Raw genomic sequence first — 17,351 nt, 5'->3', positions numbered from 1 at the left:
GAGAGACATCCTTATGCACTTAAATGCCTGAAATACTTTTCAAATGTCACCTTTCTTCTCTCTCACGGGGATCTTTGTCAAGCTGACTTGACTCCAGTTGCTCTCATTATTTTTCTTGGACAACTAGTAGTCGTGATCATTGCTATATTATGTGATTTGTGGACTCAAATGTCCATTGTTTTAATGGACAGTAATTTGGTTAATCTGATTTCCAGTGAATTCTGTATAATCCTGTGCATTTTTTTGCAAAGGAACTTGGCTACTGATGGTAATCAGATTGTGCATGTGAATCAAGTTATTTACCTTTTTCCATTATCTCTTAGCATCTGGATGTCACATAGTCAAGCATTGTTTGTTTGCTTCCAAGTTTTATCTTTATATTCCTATTAGCAGTGTGTTATCATGATCTAAAATATATATATATATATATGGGAATAATTATTGATACAGAGCTTCACTTTTTCATCCATTCTTGTTCATTTCTGTTGATATGAAGTATCGGATTGCAGCTATCCATAGTTTATAGTAGTGAATAAAAAACTGCTTGTGATGCTAAATTGAAAAACACACTTGTATCAGAGAGGCAAGAAAAAAAATCAAAGGCATGCTCAGAAAGCTTGACTTAACTAATTTTTTCCACTTTTGCCTTTCCTTTGGGCAAACAAAAATTTTGTCATGTTTCACCTTGTTGTCTTCTAACCAGATAGGTTGCGAATATTGTATGTAGGTTATTTAATTCTATTTTCCACCTTGTCATTCTCTGCCCACCCCCATCCTTTTCAGGGATCTTTCCTGCTTAGGCAGGAAACAAATGTTGAGTAGACCGAGAGCAATCAAACCAGTCTGCTTAAATGCAAAAGAAAAGGTGATTCAGGCCAACTCTTCCCTTGTTAAGAAAAGAAACAGATGCTGCAGACTCATTCTGAACTTAAGACATCTGAACACCTTTATTCAGGAGTACAAGGCAGTGATTATTGTAGGTAATCCTAGTGCTTTGGAAGAAGACCTGGGTGGTTTTTTTGATCATTTACCAGCAGGGCACGTGATTCCAGTGTGAAGATTTGTCTGAGACATGGAAACATCTGTATTTCACCAGAACCACAGAGGATAACTTTCAGAATGATGTGCTATTCTTTTTTTGTTGGTCTTTTTTCCCCTACTCTCTTGTAAGGGGTTTTGTAATTAACAAGCTTCATCATTCCAGTTAAGGAATGGAAAATACTATTTACCTTCCTGAAAGTCTTATCAAGGACTTTTTTTTCTTTCACTCTTTCTTTCTGAAGAGGTCTTAAGTGTCCTGGAATCTGCTTTGGGTTTCTTGGAGTCCTCTGTCTGAGTGAAAGATGTAGAATTCGTATTCGCTATTGACTCTGCATTATTGTTTATATGGGGGTCAGGTGAAATCCATTTGTCACAGCATCTCTCAAAAAACCTGCATTTTTTAGAAATGTTTGGACAACTTGATTTTACGCCTGACAATTTGATTGAGACTTTGATTGTCATAGGCCAGGCTGACTGCACTTTTTAAATTCCTTACATGACTGTATATGCAGTGCAGAAGAGTATTGCTTCAAGCTGGTTGTCATTCCCTGAACAGAACAGTAACTTTTCTGAGGGAGGTAGTCGACTCTCCTCTGTAATGGTGCCTGCTAGAAGATAGCTTGTTGGAATCAAATGGAAAGTTGCTCTACCCTCTGAATAATTAGAGACAAATGTCTCTTTCCTTGGCTAAGAACTCACCTCAGCTATCTATGGTAAAGCTTTCAGGTGTTTTGGAGCTCAGTATAGTGATAAATGCACGTTGGGCTTCCATCTGTACCTTCATTGTTGCAACGTGCTTGTCAACAGCTGAAGTCCTGGGAAATTCTGACCCCTCTATAGTTAGCAGCCCATCTCTGATTAAATTATACATTAAATGCCACGTGTAATCATTTGTGTCTTAGCTGCTTGGATTTCTGAACACATTACTTACTGATAAGCTGTTTAAGTTACTGGCTTGTTGAATGGAGGATGTAGGATAATATTTCTGAGTTTTTTGGCAATGTTGCTGGAGCTTTTGCAGAATGTTTGATATCTTAAAATCTGCAAAGTGCTTACAGGAAGCCTGGTTTGCTGATGCAATAGGCATTTCATGTTGCTGAAACACCCGTGACAGATGCTAGCTTTGGGAATGCACACCTACAGTTTTTAGCAGAAGGCTCTGGGATGCTTCTGCAGGTAGAGCAGCGTTCTTGGTGAGCATTATCACCCACAGTGCTTCTGTATGTAGAAATAAACACTCGGGAGACAAAAAATATGTATCTTTTTTAATTGTTCTTTTTAAAGTTGTATTGTCTGCATATTTGTGTCCTATCCTCCAGATTCTCTTCCTTAGAGCTTTAAGAGCCTTTCCAGATCTCTAGGACTCAGAAGAACTGAGGCTGTGGGGGACACACATTATTCTGGTGTGCTTCACGTAGGTAACAGGGCTTGTGCATATGCTCTAGGTAATCCTGAGGCAAAAATTCTCTAGTTTGAGTGGTTAGCATCTTATGCTCACAGCATGACTGTATAATGAAACAATTTGAAGAATAACAGTTATGTGTAAGTAAACTTTATTTGGTGCCTTGGTGTATCTCTTATTTTAACTTACAGAAAGGAGACATGTTCTGTTCTGAAAAAGATAATCTCATCTGAGCTGACAACTAGTGTTGTTTGACAGACTGCTTCTTTAGGAAGGGGAGACTCAGTTGTTCAAGCAACTAACGGGGATCTGTTTATTCTGCAAATTTTAGGTGAGATGTACAGTTTTCCAGCAATGCGTTCCTGTCCTCATCTTCAGCCATAGGACTTTGAGGCTTTATCTTTAGAGGTGTCTGTAGTGTCTTCATCTGCAAAAAACCTAAATCCTCATTTTCCATCCCTTTGAGAACATGTCCAGGATGATTTGCCTTCCAGATAGAAGATTTTGCTCCTTTATGACTTTATGTTGCCAGAGGTTTTTAAACCTTTCATTTTGGACTATACACTTAAGAGGCGAAAAGTGGATTATTGGAGGATTCAGCCAGTAAAATGTGATGATGCTGTTTTAACATTTAACATGTGACAGCAGTTTTAACATTGTATTGCAATTGACTTTGGCCTCTTCCAAAATGATTCAGGTTGAAATTGAAGACTTCAAGCATCTCTGTTCAATATTCATTTTTTAAAAAAATCCTTAACTGATTAAACAACTAATCTTTAAAAGCTTCTGAGGTTTTTCTTTTAAGTAGCGGTGAAATGTGAAGGCTTACTGTCTTCATTGCTTTTCCAAAAGGAAACATCCCAAAAGATAGTGTGTACTGACCAGTAAATTTCCAGACAATGTACTTCTGTGTGCTTTTTAAAATAATGACTGAAGCCTCTTCCTTAAATAGTCTCCTTCTCTAAAAGTAAAGGCAGCTCAAAATGAAATACATTCTGCAGATTTTACCTGCATGCCTTGGTCTTCTGTGTCTCTTGATGGTAGCCTCAGTATTAATTAGAAAAATCTGTTTGTCACAAACAGTAAGAAGTTAGACTTTTATCTGGCTGTTCTTGTCTTTGCTAAAATGAGGTAATAATCCTTTCTGTGCAAGTAATCCTCTTTACTAAACAGCACTTGGATGTCATTTAGCAGCATTGCAGTGGAAAATAAAATTCTTTTCCTTCCAATTTAGGAAATCTGTAGTATTCTGTTTTTCAAGAAAATAATAGTGTCAAGCTTCGTATGAATGCTGTAATTTAGTAATTACATTTGCATAGCAAAATTTCTCCTGCTGTTCAGCTGGTTTTACTTCCCATCCTTCCCTTTTTATCCAGATTTATTTGTGGTTTTATTCTGTGATCATAGCCAAAAGAGGAGCTGTATTTCATTAGTGAGTCAAAGGAATGTATACATTTTTATTAGTCAAAGGAATGTTTATATTTTTATTATAATATACACATTAGAATGTATATATCATTATATATTTTTATGTTAATATACATCACAATGTGTATTTTTATTAGCTTGCAAAACTTAATCCCTTGATTAATTCTTGAATTTCAACAGGACTAGTGACATAACAACCATTTACAGATCAGACCATATATTTGTAAAGTAATTTGAATTCCAGTCTGCTGAAGCCTTCTGTTTTGCTTATATTTATAAAGGGTTTTGGTGATGGTGGTTGTTGCTTCTCTCTTTTCATGGATTTATGATGAAGTGGAAAACATAGCAGAAGCTTTAAAAAGTCTCTCCAGATAGAAGTCTGACTGTTGTACTTGTAGCAGGAGCTCAAATCTACCAAAACTGGCAAGAGTCACCATCTTCTGCTTTAGGAATTCACTGTTTGTAGGAGGTGAAGGAGGATGAACTGTACTTTTTTTGCATTTATAATTGCTGTATTTCTAATTGTTAGTGGAAAACAGTCCATATGGTTTCAGTATGTGCTTCAGCAAAGTACTTCTGTGGTAGTGTTGGTAGATCATGAATGTGTACTTCTGGTGCTTCAGAGGAAGAGTTTCTTAATGTAAATTACTGAACATCTTTCATATCATCCCATGGGTGAAAAATAGTGTTATGATTAGATGAATCAAGGTACTAGGAAATTTTTAAAGAACAATCCTTTTCATATTTTTTCAATATTTTAATGTAATAGAAATAAAAATAATTAGTATTTAAAGAAATAGCATGCCCTAGAAATTAAGTGTATTTTTAATTCTTTCTTCAGTTTTGGAAGGATATTGTTGAGGATATTGAAGTTCGTGATCTAATTTCTGACAGAAGCAAATCTCAAGGTGAGACATCTTGTCTAATCTTAATACATATATGGTGGCAAATACAGCCAAAGAAGGACTAAAATTTATTTATTTACTTTGTAGATATTCCATCGGAAGAATGGATTTGGGAATCCTTATTTCATCCACCTCGCAAATTGGGCATTAATGATATTGAAGGGCAGCGGGTACTTCAGATCGCAGTGATTTTACGTAATCTTTCTTTTGAAGAGGGAAATGTTAAGCTTTTGGCAGCTAATCGTACTTGTCTTCGGTTCCTGCTACTCTCTGCTCATAGTCATTTTATTTCTCTACGGCAGTTGGGGCTTGACACGCTGGGAAATATTGCAGCAGAGGTAACGTGCTTCAAAACAGAACAATTAAAATAGAATTTGATAAAAGCATTACTTTAGTGTTAATTAAACGAATTACTTTTTTCCTTTATCATTGGATGAAGCAGGAAGTAAATTATTCTCTGAATTTGTAAATAGTAATTTGAAAACAAGTATTCAGGGCCAGAACAAGAATACAGACTTTATGTGTCAGTTTGCTTAAACAGAATCACATGGAGAAGACTGATTGTATAGGGAGATACAAGATATTCATAGTGCATAATTTTCAGTTCAGTTTCCCAGAGAGAAGAAAGGAATTTAGTTAAATTCTTCAGACTGTACACTAGCTTCTTCACTTTGAAATTATGACTAAAGGTTATATAATTATAAAATAGTACGTTTGAGAAAGGGGGTGGTAGAGGGTTTTATGCTGTGTGTCGTGGGCACTAGTAAGCTAGTCATGTGCCGCTGGGTATACTGCCTGAATCACGTGAGGCATCCTTCTCTTTTCAAAGAGGTTTGAATGTAATAAAATACACTATTTCAGTATGCCATATTATTGTGCAGATAAATTATACAGATTTTATAGGTAGATATGTTCAGCTATTCCTTATATTTTAAAATAAAACAGATAAGTTAAATTGGTAGGTATCAAGAGTATGAGACTTGAAGTACTGGTCCACTGCTGAATATTGAAAAAAGGATGGTATTTTCATTTACCATGTATCCAGCTTCTCTTGAATAAGAGAGAATGTTACATATTATAATGTCTGAGAGCTCTGATTGAGAAGCAGAAGTAGAAAGAAACAGGATGAAAGATTGTGATAGCGTTTGGGAAGGAATGTTTGTCATTTCTCAAGTTCTGTTCTTTGTTGGATATATATTTGTGTATATTGTTGACTGCTTGGGAATAAAGTTATTTTCCTCATTCTGAGCACTGGAAAGTGTAAATTAGACTGCTGCTTCAGAGCAGAAAAGGAGGAGGGGGTTCAAAATGCTAACTACAATAGAAAGCTCACAGGGTTCTGTTTTTGTGAACACAGATGCCATTTAAACACTTTTGAATCTTATATTTTGATATGCAAATTTAAGGATTTGAGCCATTAGCAGTATATGGATCATGTTAGTCAGATTTTTTTTTTCTTTCTCATCAGCTTCTTTTGGATCCTGTTGATTTCAAAACTACTCATCTAATGTTTCACACTGTTACAAAATGCCTCATGTCAAGGGATAGATTTTTAAAAATGAGAGGTAAGATGTCTAGCTATTCTATTGTTGTATTAGAACTGTAATTATTGCTGTTTAAAACTATTTTGTATTTGTTCTTCAGGCATGGAAATCTTGGCAAATCTTTGTAAGGCTGAAGATAATGGTGTCTTAATTTGTGAATATGTGGATCAAGAATCCTATAAAGAGATCATATGTCATCTCACCCTACCAGATGTGCTGCTTGTAATCTCAGCACTTGAGGTGCTATACATGCTCACAGAAATGGGAGAAGTGGCCTGCTCGAAGATTGCTAAAGTAGAGAAGAGCATAGGTAAGGGAGAGGCAAAATGTATTACTCTCACTTATGTAGGAAGAAAGACTTAAGAATATGTCATGTTCAGTGGTTAAAATTATGGCTTGATTATGTGTGTGTGCAGCTTAGGGATGGGTATTAGAATAGGAAGTTTTACTAAAATTTACTGTCTGTGTCCTCAAGAAATTGATGATGCTAATAACTAGTGAGCTAAAATTTTTGAAGTAGGTTTTTAGGTTGGTTTGGTTTGGTTTGGTTTTTTTTAATGCCATGAAGGAAGTGTGTTTAAAAAAAAAAAAATCTACAGAAACATGCAGAGGCTTGTTTTCTTTCAACACATGGCAATTTTAAAGGAAATCAGTATGTCCCAGCAGCATTCATTTGTCTTGTCCTAATGTCATTGTCGGTTTTACATTTAATACTTTAGATACATTAGTATGTCTGGTTTCTATGGACATCCAGATGTTTGGACCTGATGCACTTACTGCTGTAAAACTCATTGAACATCAGTGCGTTAGCCAGCAAGGAGTGCCTGATGTCAGACCACAAGTAATGGATCATGGTTCTTCACAGGCCCATGCAGCAGGAGTGCCAGGTTAGTATCACTGCAAGAAAACATACTCTTCTACAGAATTTCCTATATGGCATGTATGATTTTTGTCTTCTGTAGGTTTCTGATAAATTTACATAAATAAGTATAGCATTATGCATAACATATGGTATCTTTTTCAGACACTTGCTCACAAAGCAAGTATAAAGCTATGTTAGCCAAAACTGTTGTGAAACAAGCTTTAAAAGAACCTTAATATTTTTCAGTTACTAATCTGGAAATCTACTGGAAGTTAGGTACGCTCCTTGTTTTAACTTGTTCAGTAGAAAGGAAATGTATCCACTCTAGATTGTTCCCACGATTTGCAGAGAATTAGAGGTCCATTTTATATTGTATTTTACACAGAATATTATTGGGCAGTAACATAGAGTATTTGATAGAATTGCAGAGATGAGATAGACACACAGAATCATGTCTCTGTTGAAGCTGGTAAACAGCTTATTGTGATATGAACCAAATTTTAACTATTGTGTAAAGCTTGAGAAGTATTTTTCTTAATTATAAATTATATTGTAATTATTGTTAATTTTTGCCGTTTTATTTTGGGATTAAATACTGGCACTTCGGAAGTTGATGGCACAGCTAACTATTATCGGTTAGGGGGAATAGCATATGTACCTCATTCTGTTTTTACTAATAAAAGCACATAGCAGTATACCACAAGTGCACACAAGACAGAACATAGCTATTCGTTCTGGGAAAAAAGCGGAGAAAGAACCATTACGACAGACACTGGCTTGCCTGTCTTTAAGTGTACTGTTTCTGGAATGGGTGCAGATACCACAGTGAAAGTGACCGGAAAAGAATGTGACTAAGGGGATGAACAAGAGCGAATAGAAGGAACCAATGCAACATTGCAACAAAATTCTTCACGTTATATTTGCTTCCACCTAGGAATGGAAAAATAATTGCTGAATATTTGTGCCTGTTCTGGTGGAGTATTGTGCCACTCTTAAATCATGTTCAGTACTCTAAAGTACTGAGATCGTGGATTATGATCGTGAATCTGGAAGCTGTCGTTCACTAAGTGCTTATGTTATCATCATACTTCAGTGGTGGCTCTGACCTTGGCATGCCTTGCTTCACTTTGGTAAATCGTGGTGCAAATCTGTAGTCTGCTTAGCGCACCTTTGTGACTTGCCTTAGCTGGATACATCCTTGCTTACAAACACAGAAGAAACTGTAACAGTGGAAGTCATGGAGTTGAAGTGCTTCATTCAGGAGAACAAAAATCTTTTCAGCAATTTTTTTTTTTCTTCCCCTCATTCTCTGCAGCCTCTAGGACAGCACCACATGTTGCTCCACCACCGGGAATAGTAGAAATAGACAGCGAGAAATTTGCATGTCAGTGGTAAGTGTATAGTTCTATTCAAATACTTTAATGAAGAAGAAAAAGAAAAATGCCTGTATTCATGTGTCACAGAACCTTCTAGCTTGCTTCTGTTTACTGTTAGACTCATTTTTCTGAAAAGTATAAAGCAAAACCATTCTGTCATTCCTTTGAAGAAGTACGAAAGAAAAAGCTTGACCAGAATATTCATTCTGACAGTTGATACTTGAAATTAGTTGTTTTCTCTCTTAGAATATAATTTAATTTGATTTTTAACTCTGATCTTGATTTTATTTATTTATTTTTAAATTGTCAAGCAGCATTATCTGTTTCATGAGTGTTTTTATCTGGTAATGTGTTGCTGTATTACTGCACCAATATAATAGTAATTAAAAAAAAAAATGCTAGGCCCTGCAAAACTCTCATGTGATTGTTGTGAACCTCAAGGAAGTTAAGGAAGATTACAGCCTTTTCCATCCAAATTCTCTTGCTTTCAACTAATATTGTTGTTGTCAGATATATGGAGAAAAACTACTCCACCTGTGGTTCTCATGCGAACTGTGGGTGATCTTTCTGAACTATTTGACTTATGTAAATCTATTCACATGCTAAATACTTGTATTAATCGGTTCCTGATGGGACCCTTCCACCTCTGCTACACCACAACTCATACGTTCATCAGTTGTCTTACCGATCAGATAAAGCGGGTAGAATTTGTCAAAGCTTAGTGCTTTAGGTCATGATTTAGTTTTACTTATGCTTCCACCAAAACTTTGATTGTATGGGGGAAGTGTTGCAGATTCTTGTTGATCAACTGATGTCATTCCCATGCTTCTGTTTGCACACTGCAAAATATTATTAATGTGCACTGCTGAAAGACAGAAATTTCACATTTAGATATTTAAACAGGGATACCTGGAGTTGGAATCACTGCAGCTCAGTTTAGCAATCTGCAAGTTCGTCTCTAGCCAAAGCTAGTTTTCTAGGCTGCCTTTTCAGTTATTGGAGTGGGAGACTCCCCCAGTAGTCTAGTTTCTGATGAGATTATGAATTACCTTCTGGTGCCACCTTCTCTCCATCGAGATCACTAGACATCTAGCATCAGTAGTAAAGTTGTAAGCAAGGTGAATTTTGCACTCTGTATAAAATGTAAAATAGAAGTTTTGACTGTTAAAGTAAGTCTGGGTAGGTACCATGCTGCAACTGTGCGATACCATCAAATGACAGAAAATAATGAAGCAAACCATAGAGCATTTCATCAGGAAGATTTGGAATGTCTGCTTTCTTTCCGATTCTGTGTGCTTCTGCGGCTGTCAGTGTTGAATACTGTTTTTTTTTATACTTCATTTTCTTCTGGTTAGTCTTAGGTAGATCTAGCTAGTGAAAAACAAAAATTGCCATTTAGTCCTGAAAATTCTCCTTAAATATTAACTGTGCTGCCAAAAAAAAAAAAGGCAAAAATAGCCTCTTCCAAGCAGTTTCATCAATGCTAACATGGAGTGTCTTACATTCAGGCAAATTTTCATGGTATGTTTTAGTCATTGTTTCCTATTGAGAGAAATGGGAAAATTAATAAATCATAACAGTAGAATTTAGAAAAGTTGCTCTCTCTTGGAAGGAGCAGGAAGACAAGGCATTTAAACTGACCTTCCTTAGATATATTATTAGCCAGCTTAGCCCAAGTAGGAGTCCTTGTAAGGTAAGTGCATGTGACAGTAAAGTGCTAGTCGCAGATCCCATTTCACCATTAAAAGTCCTGAATATCATCAGTTTCCTGGTACCAGTGATGGTCAGCCTAATATGACATACCCAACGGGACAGTCATTTTCCTGATATGCCAAATTTAATTAATACCTAGACTTTCTGTTATACAGTGTGATCTCAATTTTTGTAATAATAAAATTGTAACTCAGCTGCAGGAGAAATGGTATTATTTACTCCTTGCTGGTTATGAGAGAACACAATTTAAAGAATGTAATCATTTGCTTTTTCTCTTTTGAACATCTAGTTATATTGGGAGTGTAGAACTCGACAAAGGAGAACGCAGTGTATTTTCCAAAGTATTAGCGCTATGTAGTAAATACTGATAATTAAAAAATAATCTTTATTCTGTCTGAGCCTGTATTCTGATACTGGTATTTGAGCATTGTGTGAGAGTTGTTACTTACCTCCATTTGCTGCTGGAGGTGAACCATTCCCACGTCCCTGGGTTGGAATAATGGATCTGAAACAAAAAATATTGAACTGATAGAAAATGTTTCCTTCTCTTACAGCTTCCTGGTTGGGGGTTGGATGGTCTGTGTGCTTGTGGAGAGTCTGTAGGAGATACAAATACTTTCTCTCCCTGGATATTGAATGTTAGGCAGAACAGGTTGTTCAAGGATTTTATTGATGTCTGTGTAGCGTGGGACTCCAGGAATGAGAGTGTCTGTGTTTGTGTGCGTATCTCTTAGAATCCCAGCCCCCTCTCTCCTGCCTTCCCACCTCTATCAGAATGACAAGGTTGAGATTGTTATTCTGTCTCTGGTTTTACTTGTATTTTAAAGTAAGACTGCATTAGCAGGTCAGTTAAAAAAATCTTGGTTTTGATACAAACACTGACTTTTGATAGAAATTTCTGATGAAGAATTAGCTAGCATACAGTCCGTCTTTTGCTAAAGTAGAATCATTGAGAAATAGGAATAGAGCTGTGGGGAGGAGACCTCACCAAACAATGCATTATTTTTTGGTTTTCTTTCTGAATATACAATAAAAAAGGCATAGGTAGAGACTATTTTGCATATTATATATGTAAATAAGATGTTGTGCGTAAAACTGACTGCATGTGTTAGGGGTCCTGTGTGTGGAATCATAAGCAGTGAAAAGGAGAAAGTATGGAACAGACATTTGACAAGACAATATACTAAAATGCTATTTTCCATGTTGTTATCGGGTCTCAAAAGTCTCTGTGATACAGACAGAGGTGTTTTAACAACCCTTTTAAAAGTACTCTATATTTTGCTTCATAGTTTATTTTTTCATCCTCAGGTTGAATGCACATTTTGAGGTGAATCTTGATTGCTCAGTCTCTCGAGCAGAAATGTACTCTGAATACCTCTCTACCTGTAGTAAATTAGCTCGAGGTGGAATTCTGACGTCAACTGGATTTTATAAATGTCTGCGGTAAGACAAAAATTCATGCAACAATAAAGAAGCAATTGTGTGTGCTTTATACTAACCTGTAGCTTTAGATTTCCTTGAGAAAAGATCTACTGCGTTGGGTTTGAAAGACGTCCAGTTTTGGAATTTTAATTGGAACAAATGTTTAGAGTTTGTTTAATTTCATTTCATTCTATTTCAGGATCTTTGATAGGGTTCCTTCTCTGCTTATAGTCCTTCCAATTCTTTCCGAAGTAATTTTGGAGGTATTGTAGTTTTCATTTGTTTGAGATCTTGGCCAACCATCTGGTGGACCTGTTAGTCCTCAATGATGAATACTCAGATGCTATTGGAGAATCCTGCTGCATTGCAAAGATGTAGGCATTAGTGGTTACTCTGCACACAAGAGCAATTAGTTAAAACAAAAACATTGTAAGAGGATTGAGTTATTGTGTGTATTAACATAGATTTATGTTGTGTTTGGCAGAACTGTCTTTCCAAATCATACAGTGAAGAGAGTAGAAGATCCAAGTAACAATGGTCAAGCACATATACATGTGGTAGGAGTGAAAAGGAGAGCTATACCACTTCCCATTCAGATGTACTATCAGCAGCAACCAACTTCGTCTACCCCAGTTGTCCGGGTTGATTCAATTCCTGATGTGTCTTCGTCTCCTTCGCCAGCAGGTTTTTAAATTAATTAAATATCAAGTATTTTGCTTTGATTCTGAAAAGACAATAAAAGACAAATGTTTTTGAAAATAGTTTGAAAGTGTTGGAAGTCAGGGCCACGGGTTTTGATTGATTTTATTCAATAATGTTAGGAATAGTATTGCAGTATGTACTTGCATGCCATTCTAGTATTTGACATGTAACCCATAAACTTGTCAGTCAGCAGGCAAGCCATTGTTGCTGCATCATTAATTCAGATGCAGTATAGCTGGGAGGAGAAACTGCTTCATATAGAATTACAAATTCAAGCCTTGGATTTTTAAAAATTTGTTATGTTAATGTGTTTTGAAATAATTTTTGCTTCCAAACTTTCACTTTGTTTATTTCAACAGGAATCCCACATGGGCTACCAAGCGTAGGAAATCACTATCAGAGGACCCCTATTAACCAATCTTCAACTTTGACAGCAACACAGATGTCTTTTCCAATTCAAGGTGTTCATACTGTGGCACAGACTGTTTCTAGAATTCCACAAAATCCTGCTGTTCATACACAGCAGCAACAAAATGCTCCAGTGACTGTTATACAGAATAAAGGTCCAATATCCTGTGAAGTAGTGAAGGCCACAGTAATACAGAGCTCTGTACCCCAGTCTGCAGTTCCTGTTACTATTGCTGTAGGAGGAGCAGCTTCTAATCAAAATCACAGCACTACAGGACCACAGCCGTCTGTTACTGTTGTTAGTTCCCAGACGTTGCTTCACCACCAACCTGTAATTCAACAACAGTCTCCACTGCATGCAGTGGTACCAGGACAGATACCTTCAGGCACTCCTGTTACAGTAATTCAGCAAGCTGTACCTCAGGGTCATATATTTGGCAGAGTACAAAACATACCAGCATGCAGTTCAGCAGTTTCACAGGGTCAACAGCTAATCAGCACATCATCACAACCTGGGCAGACATCATCTCAGCAGTCCTCTGCTGGCAACCAGCAGCAAGATACAGTCATCATAGCACCACAGCAGTACGTCACAACCTCTGCATCTAACATTGTTTCTGCCACCACAGTTCAAAATTTCCAAGTAGCAGCTGGGCAGGTGGTTACAATCGCAGGTGTCCAGAACCCACCAACATCTAGGGTAGGGTTTCAGAATATTGCACCAAAGCCTCTGCCGTCTCAGCAAGTTCCACCTGCCGTGGTACAGCAGCCGATGCAGCCACAGCAGCAGCCTCCACCACCATCCCAGCAAAGTGTAGTGATTGTAAGCCAGCCAGCTCAGCAAGGTCAAACATATGCACCAGCCATTCATCAAATAGTGCTTGCTAATCCAGCTTCTATTCCCACTGGTCAAACTGTCCAGCTGACTGGACAGCCAAGCATTACTCCATCTTCTTCACCATCCCCAGGTCCGGTTACAAATAATCAAGTCCCTACGGTTATGTCATCTTCCTCTACCACTCCTCAGTCACAAGGACCCCCTCCTACTGTCAGCCAGATGCTTTCTGTAAAGAGGCAGCAGCAGCAGCAACATTCACCAGCATCATCGCAGCAGCAGGTACAGGTACAACAACCGATACAAATGCAAGTTCCGTCACAACAAGCTAATACAGGAGTTGGCCAGCCTAACTCTGGTGAGTCTAGTCTGATAAAACAACTGCTTCTTCCAAAAAGAGGCCCCTCAACTCCGGGAGGGAAGCTTATACTCCCAGCTCCACAGATTCCTCCACCTAACAATGCAAGAGCTCCTAGCCCTCAGGTGGTTTATCAGATGGCCAATAACCAGGCACCAGGTTTTGGAGTTCAAGGACAGTCTCCAGCTCAGCAGCTGCTAGTTGGACAGCAAAATGTTCAGCTGGTCCCGGGTGCAATCCAGCCCCAAGGGGCAGTACAAACAGTACCCATTTCTAATTTACAGATATTGCCAGGCCAATTGATCTCAAACAGCCCAGCAACTATTTTCCAAGGGACTACTGGCAACCAGGTTACGATAACAGTTGTGCCAAATACGAGTTTTGCTACTGCAACTGTGAGTCAGGGAAATGCAACTCAAATCATTGCTCCAGCAGGAATTGCAGTGAGTGGAGCACAGACAGGAGTTGGGCTACAGGTGCAAACACTTCCAGCTACTCAAGCACCTTCAGCTGGACAATCACCGTGTACTGCTGCTCCCCCGTTCAAAGGTGATAAAATAATTTGCCAAAAGGAGGAAGAAGCAAAGGAAGCAACAGGTTTACACATTCATGAACGTAAAATTGAAGTTATGGAGAATCCTTCCTGCCGAAGAGGAGCTGCAAACACCAGCAATGGGGATGCAAAAGAAAATGAAATGCAGGTGGGAAGTCTTTTAAATGGGAGAAAGTATAGTGACTCCAGTCTACCTCCTTCTAACTCAGGGAAAACTCAGAATGAGGCCAATCAGTGCTCACAAGTCAGTAATGGGCCATCATTAGAAATGGGTGAGAACGGAGCTCCTGGAAAGCAGAACTTTGAACAAATGGACACACAGGAAATTAAAAGTGATTTGAAGAAGCCCCTAGTTAATGGAATCTGTGATTTTGATAAAGGAGATGGTTCTCATTTGAGCAAAAACATTCCAAATCACAAAACTTCCAATCACGTAGGAAATGGTGAGATATCTTCAGTGGAACAACAAGGGAATTTGGATGCCACGCAGCAAGATACTGCCAAAGGTGATCAAGGGGAAAGAATTTCTAATGGGCCTGTATTAACTTTGAGTAGTTCACCTGTTGTAAGCGGTACACAGGAGGCTGCAAAACTGTTAACCCAGCAACTTAGTGGTACCAACACTGATTTACCTAATGGACCTCTAGCTTCAAGTTTGAATTCAGATGTGCCTCAGCAACGCCCAAGTGTAGTTGTCTCACCACAATCTACAGCCTCTGTTATACAGGGGCATCAAATCATAGCAGTTCCACACTCAGGACCTAGAGTGTCCCAGTCTACCCTGTCATCCGAAGTTCGGTCTACTAATGGCACAGCAGAATGCAAAACTGTAAAGAGGCCAGCAGAGGATAATGACAGGGAAACTGTTCCAGGAATTCCAAATAAAGTAGGAGTTAGAATTGTTACAATCAGTGACCCCAACAATGCTGGTTGCAGTGCAACTATGGTTGCTGTGCCAGCTGGAGCGGATCCAAGCACTGTAGCGAAAGTAGCAATAGAAAGTGCTGTTCAACAAAAGCAGCAGCATCCAACCACGTATATACAAAGCATGGTCACACAGGTAGGTTGCAGTGTTCTTTTTATGTTTATTCCAACTGATTCTGACTAATGCTGTGAAATAATGTGGGTGAAAATGTAAACTCTGTCAATATCTCTTGAGTAGTATTTAAAATATTCAGAAAATTATGGTTTCTGTTCTTTCACGGACTAAAGTTCTAATAGTTTGCATACTTCTTTGATGTCAATAACAGTAGTGGAATTTAAAATAGTTTGTAGCTTGATAATACACAGTAAAGAAAGACTTCTGCTCACTGATTTCTTCCTTCAAGGATTAACTGTTCTGAAAACAGGAATGATTTGTATAGTCTTGTAAAAATGTCAGAATTGTTCTGCATTTTATTCTTGGTCCTTATTGCTTATGGAGGGGTGAATGTGTCTTTTTTGTAAGTTTATCACCGCAACTGCTTCTGGCTTGCTGAAGTGAGTTGAAGTTCTTGCGTTTAAAGGTGGTCTTGAAAGGCTTGCTTCAGGCATTCGCTACAGTCAGGAGAAAGTATTGTTCCATAAATTTGTTGAAATATTTGTTTGTTTTTTGTGAAATATTTGTAGTGTTTATTTTATCAATACAATAGACATTGTTTGGGTGTTTTTTTCTGTTTGACGAATTTGGAGAGGGCTTTTTTTTGTGATGGTTTCCCCCACCCCGATCAACATTTTTTTAACTATTTGGAAGTGGTTACTCCCTAACACTTTACTAGAAATGAGGTATGGCTATCAGTTGTATGAGCATTAAAAAGTACAGATAATCATGTTTAAAGTTATTCCAGTCTCTAGAATTTGTTTTAGCTTTGTACATGGACAGAAAATCCCTCTCCAAAACTCATTCCTAACCTGAATAGGAGCAAAAAGAATAGAATAGTAGGTCTGGCAGTCACAGAGCTCTGACAGGCTCTGGAGAGGAGAAATGAAATCTTGAGTGTATGTTAGCGCATTTTGACCTGGAGGTAAGACAGGTCTTTTATTTCTTATCTTCCTTTTTTGTTTGTTTGGTTGGGTTTTTGTTTGTTTTTGATGGGGTAGCACGTATATACCTTGTGGACCTAAACAGAGCTAGAACTGAAAATTCAACTCCTCCTTTTTCTCTGTCAAGTTAGGTTTCTGTTGAAAGCTCTTTTCACTTTCCTTCATCTAGTTGTCAGAAATCAGGACTAAGTTAACAAGTTTTCTTTCTTTTTCTTTCTTTTCTGTTTCCTTTTAACTGCCACAGTGCACAGTTACGTTTTTAAAATGTCTTTAAACTCACATGTAAATTTGCACTTAGGTTTTATCAGAGAGAGATCCGTATTTTTCTGATACATTATTTATCTTTGTTCTTACTAGAGATGAATTGACCAAAACAGAAGTGTCTTTTGGCAGCATAGGGAGAATGAACTAGATTTTCTGTAGTATGGATGAAAAAAAGCAAGCTATGCCTTGCTTTTTACAGTGAGTGTCTTTAGCTGTTACACCGTTTGAATTTCTGTTATAGCTTTGCTAAGGATTTGGCTGAAATAGAAAATGGTATGGCTATGTCTCTGGAATGGAATAAATATTATCTGTCGTTATTTATTCCCTGGACATGTGACTGACAAAAATTTTCGGTTGTGTCTCGAACAGCTATCTGACTTTCAGATTTTTGAGAAAAGGGGAGTAATACAGTTAACTATTTAATCTGCATTGGATTAGCTGTTCTATCATGATAATAGAGAAAAAAAAAGAATATTTTCTGTGCCGACAGTTTATTTTTTACACTATCTCTAATAT

General features: G+C 37.6%; 1 protein-coding gene across 1 annotated transcript in view; it reads left to right on the top strand.

Moving 5' to 3' along the window:
* Window positions 1-17,351, top strand: part of ARID2 (AT-rich interaction domain 2) — a 109,160-nt gene that overhangs the window by 69,139 nt on the left and 22,670 nt on the right. Inside the window, exons 7-15 of the mRNA XM_082309845.1 lie at window positions 4,713-4,779; window positions 4,864-5,114; window positions 6,245-6,341; window positions 6,421-6,630; window positions 7,040-7,207; window positions 8,498-8,573; window positions 11,580-11,714; window positions 12,178-12,377; window positions 12,755-15,609. Coding sequence (XP_082165971.1) covers window positions 4,713-4,779; window positions 4,864-5,114; window positions 6,245-6,341; window positions 6,421-6,630; window positions 7,040-7,207; window positions 8,498-8,573; window positions 11,580-11,714; window positions 12,178-12,377; window positions 12,755-15,609 — 4,059 coding nt within the window. The remainder of the gene's footprint in view (window positions 1-4,712; window positions 4,780-4,863; window positions 5,115-6,244; window positions 6,342-6,420; window positions 6,631-7,039; window positions 7,208-8,497; window positions 8,574-11,579; window positions 11,715-12,177; window positions 12,378-12,754; window positions 15,610-17,351) is intronic.

Source organism: Platalea leucorodia, assembly GCF_965183815.1.
Source record: "Platalea leucorodia genome assembly, chromosome: 4".
NCBI lineage: Eukaryota > Metazoa > Chordata > Aves > Pelecaniformes > Threskiornithidae > Platalea > Platalea leucorodia.
Note: the sequence above shows the minus strand (reverse complement) of the source record. Positions and strands in the feature narration are given on the sequence as shown.